Source organism: Lagopus muta, chromosome 24 (assembly GCF_023343835.1).
Source record: "Lagopus muta isolate bLagMut1 chromosome 24, bLagMut1 primary, whole genome shotgun sequence".
Classification (NCBI taxonomy): Eukaryota; Metazoa; Chordata; class Aves; order Galliformes; family Phasianidae; genus Lagopus; species Lagopus muta.
The window spans coordinates 680,807-688,588 of NC_064456.1; the positions used below are offsets into that span (position 1 = coordinate 680,807).

General features: G+C 60.9%; 1 protein-coding gene across 4 annotated transcripts in view; it reads left to right on the forward strand.

Annotated features, from left to right (window-relative positions):
• NAV1 (neuron navigator 1) overlaps positions 1-7,555 on the forward strand; it is a 46,579-nt gene extending 39,024 nt beyond the window's left edge. For all 4 annotated transcript variants that reach the window (XM_048925940.1, XM_048925938.1, XM_048925939.1 and 1 more), the window contains 13 exons: positions 719-915; positions 1,004-1,166; positions 1,264-1,438; positions 1,530-1,627; positions 1,717-1,812; positions 1,944-2,103; positions 2,196-2,431; positions 2,507-2,661; positions 2,797-2,868; positions 3,228-3,424; positions 3,543-3,661; positions 3,802-3,999; positions 4,520-7,555. In XM_048925940.1, coding sequence (XP_048781897.1) covers positions 719-915; positions 1,004-1,166; positions 1,264-1,438; positions 1,530-1,627; positions 1,717-1,812; positions 1,944-2,103; positions 2,196-2,431; positions 2,507-2,661; positions 2,797-2,868; positions 3,228-3,424; positions 3,543-3,661; positions 3,802-3,999; positions 4,520-4,615 — 1,962 coding nt within the window. In that variant the 3' untranslated portion in view covers positions 4,616-7,555. The remainder of the gene's footprint in view (positions 1-718; positions 916-1,003; positions 1,167-1,263; positions 1,439-1,529; positions 1,628-1,716; positions 1,813-1,943; positions 2,104-2,195; positions 2,432-2,506; positions 2,662-2,796; positions 2,869-3,227; positions 3,425-3,542; positions 3,662-3,801; positions 4,000-4,519) is intronic.
• The last annotated feature ends 227 nt before the right edge of the window (positions 7,556-7,782 follow it).

The window sequence follows — 7,782 nt, forward strand, 5'->3', positions numbered from 1 at the left end:
AGAGCCAGGCACTCAGCTTGGTTTTCGCACGAACCATCCCATCCTCTCCATTGTGACAGTTTTGCTCCTGGGGAATGCCAGCTTAGCTTTTCTGGAGCCAGTGGGAGGTGGGCTGCATCCTGCCCGCTCTCCACCCCCTTCTCCATCCACCCCCCACTGGAACATCCCCCCCCCAGGGGGATGCGCTGTGAGCTCAGTGTCCCAGAGGTGGGCTGTGTAAGCCATGGTTTGGCCCCTGCACAGCATCCCTCTGTTCTCTCCAGCCTTTCCCACTCATCTGTCTGCCACTGTGTGTGTGCTGTGTGCATGCTGCATGCCCACCCTCGTGCCCCACACCTCCAGAAGGATGCAGAGGGGCTCAGGGTGTCCCAGGACCCAGCTCTGCGGTGGCTGGGTGCTGCAATGTCCTGCTTGCTGGGTTGGCTGCTGGGTGACTGCCAGCATGGAGTCTGCTCTTTGGGATGGAGCAGGATGCTGGTGTGGTGCCCCAGTGTGGGTGCTGGTGGGAGAGCGTGGCTGGGAGGTGGGTCCTGTGGTTGGTGCTGGTTGGGGCAGAGGCTGTGCCAGCAGAGCAGGGTGGTTGTAGTGGGCAGTCCTGCCTCAGTGGTGGTCCCGCTGTCTGGTCCCAGTTCAGACTGCCTGTGGGCATGGGCACGAGGCTGGGCCAGGACTGCGTTTGCAGGGCTGTCTCTAACAGGAGTGTTTCTGTCTCCTGTAGCTGCGTAGCTCCTTCAACAAAGCCTTCAGCATCAAGAAGGGGCCCAAGTCGGCCTCATCCTACTCAGACATTGAGGAGATCGCCACGCCGGACTCCTCAGCCCCGTCCTCCCCCAAGCTCCAGCACGGCTCCACCGAGACCGCCTCACCTTCCATCAAATCCTCCACCTCCTCCTCCGTGGGCATCGACACGGCTGAGTGCGTGGTGCAGGGGAGGAGGGCTGGCCGTGGGGTGGCTGTGCGCCCGCCCCAGCCCTGAGCACACCTCGGTCTCTCCCTGGCCCAGGCTCTTCCAGGCGCACAGTGAGGGCGAGCCGGAGAAGAAGGAGGTGTCAGAGCTGCGCTCGGAGCTGTGGGAGAAGGAGATGAAGCTGACGGACATCCGCCTGGAGGCCCTCAACTCGGCTCACCAGCTGGAGCAGTTGCGGGAGACCATGCATAACATGCAGGTGGGGGTGGCTGCGCTCCCCAGAGCCTTGTCGTGGCTCTTTGGGCGCTGCCAGCACACAGCTGCTCACCCGGGCCGTCCTGCTCTTCTTCCCCCAGCTGGAGGTGGATCTCCTGAAGGCAGAGAACGATCGGCTCAAAGTGGCTCCGGGGCCCTCGGCGGTGCCGGGATCCATTCCTGGTCACATCACCAGCACGTCGGCCTCCTCGTCGCCACGGCGCTCGCTGGGGCTCTCCCTGGGCCATGCCTTCAGCCCCAGCCCGGGGGACGCCGGTAGGGATGGCGGAGCTGCCTGTGCTGATGGCTGTGCAGGTCTGGCTCAGGCTGGGTGTACTCAGACCCCTCGCCTCTGCTTTGTCCCCAGACATGTCTCCCATGGACGCCATCAGTGCTGGCACCCAGAAGGATGAGCTGACGCTGAGGATCGTGGTGCGCATGCCGCCCCAGCACATCATCAAGGGGGTAAGCGTGGGCTGTGCAGGAGTCCCAACCTGTCCCTGTGGGGCAAAATGCTGTGCTCCAACCCCACACACCTCTGCCTTGGCTCCTAGGACCTCAAGCAACAAGAGTTTTTCCTGGGCTGGACCAAGGTGAGCGGGAAGGTGGATTGGAAGATGCTGGATGAGGCTGTCTGCCAGGTCTTCAAGGTAGGAGCGTCGTGACTCTTCTTCTGAGAGCCTTCCTCGTGCGCTGCTCTCCATGCCTGGGTCCTGACTGGGGGCTTGGGGAGCTGCTGAGCCCTGCTTGCTCTTTAACAGACCCGTCTTTGTCTTCACAGGATTACATCACCAAGATGGATCCTGCCTCCACGCTGGGGCTCAGCACTGAGTCTGTTTATGGCTACAGCATCAGCCACATCAAGCGGGTCCTGGACACAGAGCCGCCGGAGCTGCCGCTGTGCCGCCGGGGCATGAGCAGCATCGTGGTGACACTCAAAGGTCGGTGAGCAGAGAGGCTCCACGGCTGTGCCGTCCTCCCTCTGCCCCCTGGTGCCACAGGGTGTGAGCGGGACGCTCATCCCTCCCTGCAGGCTTGAAGGAGAAGTGCGTGGACAGCTTGGTGTTCGAGACGCTCATCCCCAAGCCCATGATGCAGCATTACATCAGCCTCCTGCTGAAGCACCGGCGGCTCATCCTCTCGGGACCCAGTGGCACCGGCAAGACGTACCTGACCAACCGGCTGGCCGAGTACCTGGTGGAGCGCTCGGGCCGGGACGTCACCGAGGGCATCGTCAGCACCTTCAACATGCACCAGCAGTCCTGCAAGGTGAGGGGACTGTCCCTGTCGGTGCTGCTGTCCCACTTGATGCTGGGGCCGTTCGTGATGCTCCGTTGTTTGCAGGACCTGCAGCTGTACCTCTCCAACCTGGCCAACCAGATCGACAGGGAGACGGGCACGGCGGACGTGCCCCTGGTGATCCTCCTGGACGACCTCAGCGAGGCGGGCTCCATCAGTGAGCTCGTCAATGGCGCGCTCACCTGCAAGTACCACAAATGGTGAGAACTCTGCTGTGTCCCCATCCTGCACAGCCTCCTGGAGACGGGGCGGCATGGCCACGTATGTGCCTGGCTCTGCTGGGGCTGGGAGTGATGCAGGCTGCTTTTTTCTCATCGATCCCATCTCTCGCTCAGCCCCTACATCATCGGGACCACCAACCAGCCTGTGAAGATGACCCCGAACCATGGTCTCCATCTCAGCTTCAGGTAGAATCATAGACTGTCCCAAGATGGAGGAGACCCATAAGGATCCAACTCCTTAGGATTATACATCCCTGGGGAGCGTTCCGGTGGGCTTGGGGAGGCCAGAGGCTGTCACTCCTTGCTGCTGGGCAGTCCCAGGAACACATACTGTGGTGGGGGAGCCTGATGAGGACCAAGCCCCATGCCTTTGCCTGCCATCCCAGAAGGGTCTGATTGCCTCACCTCTGGGCTTGGGCCATGTGGGGGTCCTAAGCCTCTCCTAAGGGTCCTGAGCCTCTCCTAAGGGTCCGAGGACCATGAAGGGGGCTGGGAGGCACTGTTACGTGGACAGCCCCATCCCTGAGCACCCCGGTCTCCCCCAGGATGCTGACCTTCTCCAACAACGTGGAGCCAGCCAATGGCTTCCTGGTGCGCTACCTGCGGAGGAAGCTGCTGGAGTCAGACACGGACGTCAATGCCAACAAGGAGGAGCTGCTGCGTGTGCTGGACTGGGTGCCCAAGCTCTGGTACCACTTGCACACCTTCCTGGAGAAACACAGCACCTCTGACTTCCTCATCGGTATGGCCAGGCACGCCTTTCTCTTCTACATCTTCTTTGGGTGCAGCTTTGCTGGCGTGGGGCGGGTGGCTGGAGCCAGAGAGCCCAGCTCCCATCTGTACTCTGCCTCCTCCTGCAGGTCCCTGCTTCTTCCTGTCCTGCCCCATCGGAATCGAGGATTTCCGGACCTGGTTCATTGACCTGTGGAACAACTCCATCATCCCTTACCTGCAGGAGGGGGCGAAAGATGGGCTCAAGGTACCCAGCGCATCCTGGCGCGTGGGGACACAAAGCAGGGCCCAGCTCAGAGCTGGTGGCATCTGGGCTGTGCTGGCACCACTTGGGGTGGGGTGAAGGTTTGGTGTGTAGGTGCCACCTCTCTTGCCCCCTGCCTGCAGGTCCACGGGCAGAAGGCAGCCTGGGAGGACCCCGTGGAGTGGGTGCGGGACACCCTGCCCTGGCCATCAGCACAGCAAGACCAGTCCAAGCTGTACCACCTGCCCCCACCCACCATCGGACCCCATAGCACTGTCTCCCCCCCCGAGGAGCGCACCGTCAAAGACACAACGCCCAGCTCCCTGGATGCAGACCCCCTGGTATGGCTGCCATGTGCTGGGGAGGGGGTGGGTGGTGCTGGTGGAGGGAGAGCAGCACGGAGCTGAGCATTGCTTTCCCAGTTAGTTTTTGGTGTAAAAACCCTGATTGAGAGATGCAGAAAAGTTGGGTCTTCCTGGGTGGGTGCAGGATGCTGGCACCAATAGAAATCATAGAGTTTGGAAAAGACCTTTGGTAACATCAAGTCCAACTGGCACCCCGTCCCCACTGCATCCATTCCTAGAATCACAGTGATCCTTCCAACCTTAATGATTCTGAGATCACCAAGTCCACCCCTCAGCCCATCTCTCCATGCCCTCCAGCCACATCCCTCAGTGCACCAGGGCTCGTTCCCCTGCGCATGCTGAGCCATAGGCATCAAGGCCAGCTCATGAGGTGGGGGGGGGAAGGGTTTGCAGCACGTCCAGGCTTTGCTTTACTCTCTGAAGTCCCCCCCTTCCTGGGTGGGCTCTTCGGGAGGGCAAGGATTCCGGGCTGAGTGTCACACGCTGCTCCCCACAGATGGCCATGCTGCTGAAGCTCCAGGAAGCCGCCAACTACATCGAGTCTCCAGACCGTGAAACCATGGTGGATCCCGACCTGCAATCGACTCTGTGAGGCACGCACATGCCGGCCCAGGTGCAGGGGGCGGCCGCCGGGCTGCCCTCCTCCTCCTCTTCCTCCTCCGGTAGCCTGGAGCGCAGGGCTGGGGCTGGCGAGCGAGCGGTGAGGAGCGGAGCCCTGTGCAGCTCTGTGCAGCGTGGGGAAGCTCAGCTCTGCCGTGGGAGAGTGCGAGGCTCCGCTTCCCCACCCCTCTTTGGGGGTAGGAGAATCCTGGTTTCTCTTCTTGGTTTTTCTGTCTCTATTGCAAACTCTCGGGTTTTGGGGCCGCTGCGGCCAAGCCCCCGCTCCAGGGAGCTGCAGGATGGGCCCTGCGTGGGGCAGGGACCCCGTGGGAGCCCCCTGGGCTGGAGCTGGGGGGTGGGAGGACGTGTGGCCGTGTCTGTGTGTCCGGCACCGTGCTCCCACTGCTCTCTTTGTACATTCCTCATTTAACCTGCTTGGCAGCCGCTGCACCCAGGACAACCCAATAAACCCCGCTTCGGTTATTTTATTTTATTACTCCCCCCTCCCTTTTTTGTTTGACCGAGTCCAGACTTTGCTTTGCTCCCTTTTTTGTTCTGGTTCTTTGCTCTCCCAAGCCTGAGCCCATGCTCTGGTGCCCATCGCTTCCCCCCCTGAGCAGCTCTGCTTCCTTTTGGTTTCTTTTACAGCTGTTGGTCCCACCACTCCACACACTTCCGTCACACAACTGGTGCTCACTGGACAACCTCCAGTCCCCAAATCCACCTCTCCAGTTGCCTCATATCTTGGCTGGGATGGGTCTGGGCAGGTGGTGGTAGTGGGGTGCACCCGGAGAGCCCCTTTGCCTGGAGGCCCCCTCCCCAAAAGCACAAGGCAAAGTGTGGCCTTGGGCCGGGGGGTGCTATGGGGCTGCCAAGGGGCAGCACAATGCTGTGGGGCAAGGGGTGGCAATTTGCTCCCCTCCCCTCTCTGCTGCCGGGTTGGGTGGCACAGGGACAGAGCCGTGCCTGACATTGTCCCCGTGCCTCTGGCTCACCACTGCTCCACGGGGTTTTGTGACCCCCCCCAGGCCCACCCTGTGCCCTGCAGCCGCACAGTGCCCTCTCAGCATGGGCTCTCCATCCCCACACTGGTGCTCTGGGGACATCCAGCTGGGGCCACGTGTCCCCTTGGCCCTATGGTGCAATGTCACAGGCGCTGCTCCCTGCACTGCCTTAATCCCTGTGGGTAGGGGGCACGCAGGGCTGGAGGGGGGGGCCACTGGCCCGGCCCGCATTTGCTGCCTCCAAAGCCAGCTGGGCTGGGATGGGACCGTGGTGCCGGTGCTTCGCTGAGCACTGCCCAGCTGGGGCCACTGCCTTCGGTCCCTTTAGTACCCTTCTCTTCCCTCCTCCCGGCCCCGCAGAGGGCACAGCACCTTTAGGGGAGCGGTTCCCCACGGCTGCTCTGCCCCCCACTGCCTTCAGGGACCCCCCCCACCTCCCTGGGGCTCTGTGTGCCCCCCGCTGCCCTCGGTGCTCTCCTGCCCGCGCAGCCCTCCCGCGCGGCCCCATGGTGCTCACTTCTCCGTCTGTCCCACAGCCTCCCCGCTGCCAGCCCCTCTGCACAGGGCTGTTCCTCCCCACGCTGGCTTGGACGTTAGGGCTTTCCGTTTGCCTTCTGTTGTGTTGTCAGCTGAGGACTCGCTGTAAATAGATCCGTAGTCGAACGCCCTGCGTGAGTTGGCGGGGTCCGACCCTGCGCGTCTTTCTCCTTTTTTTGTACTCTGTGATAACTGTGCTGTGCTGACTTCTTTTCTGATTGTACCAGGTGTTGGCTCAGCAGCAGCTCGAGGTTGGGGACCCGCACTCCCCTCTCACCCCCCTCGGGACCTTAACGCCCTGAGGACGGGGCACAAAGCACCTTTGGGGGCCCTGAGGAGCCCCGCAGTGCACGGCGTTGGTGCAGCCTCACACTGGGATTTCATCCCTGGCACCACCACGGAGCCACCAAAACACCCCACAAACCCTCACGGGACACGCACTGCAGCGTCCCCTTGTGTGGCCTGTGGGGTCGCCCCATAACTTGTGGGTGCAGACACCCAAGCCCTGTGGGATGAACAGCAGCTACAGCCGAGCCCTGGGCACAGTGGGTGCTGGGTGGGGCTTCCTAGTGGGGTCCCTCACCCAAAGGGGAGCAGCATTGGTGGCTCCTGTTGGTGTCTCCCAGTGTGGTGGCACCCATCGGGGAGGTTGGGGACCCTCGGGGTGCCCACACCCATGCATCCCACCATTGCTCTGCCTGCTGGCCACCCCCAGGTGTTTGTTGTCCCTGTGGGGATGCTGTGCTAAGGCTGCCTGCTGGCCCCGAGGTGCCGTCACCCCAAAGGCGCCCGCAGCCCCTTGGAGCACCAGGAGCCCCACCACCACCCTCGAGCTGCTGCTGCCCAGGGGCCTGAACCTTACAATTTTAGCTTTTTTCTATTAAAAGAAGAAACAAACCTTTTTTTAATTAAATAAAAGACGAAAAATGGACAAATTCCTGTTTTAGATGATCTGTGTAACTGACTGGGTTTTGTGTTTCTTAACTGCATGGTGTTCCTGCCGAGGGGTTTTATAGCACTTTTTAAATTTCTCTTTAAGATTTTGGTCCAGATTTCTACTGCTCTCTCGCCTGTCTGTCTTTGCTTTTTCCCTCACCTCCAAGTTTGTAAACTCGCTCCGTTTTATACCTGATGTGGAAACCCAACCCCACGTTGTACATAGCTGCGGGAACAATCAGAGGAACAAACACCATCTGGACTCTGCCACCATTCGTCGTTTTTACTTAAAGAAACTACACGAGGAAGCCAGGAAAAGGCTTGAGGCTCATTCCGAAGGACAGTAACCAACCCAGCCCTGCACCAAGTCAGCTCCTGCTGCCCACGCCGCCCGCACCACCCGGCATGTCTCTCTCGGTCGTCTGTCAAACACCATTGGGTTCAATAAAGTTATCTCCTGTACTGCCTGGCTGCGTGTCCTCTGTCGCTGCACACAGTGCCCCAAACGCAATCTGTAATGCTGGGGCTGTTGTGCACAGTGCTGGGGAACAGGTAAGGACCTGCAGGGAGGCTGCACGGTGCCCCGGAGCTGTTTTCCACTCCACAGAGCGGTGCCAGGAAGGGAAAAATGCTCCAGAAGCCGTGAATTAATGTCAGCACAGTGAGGATCCTCGTATGGGCT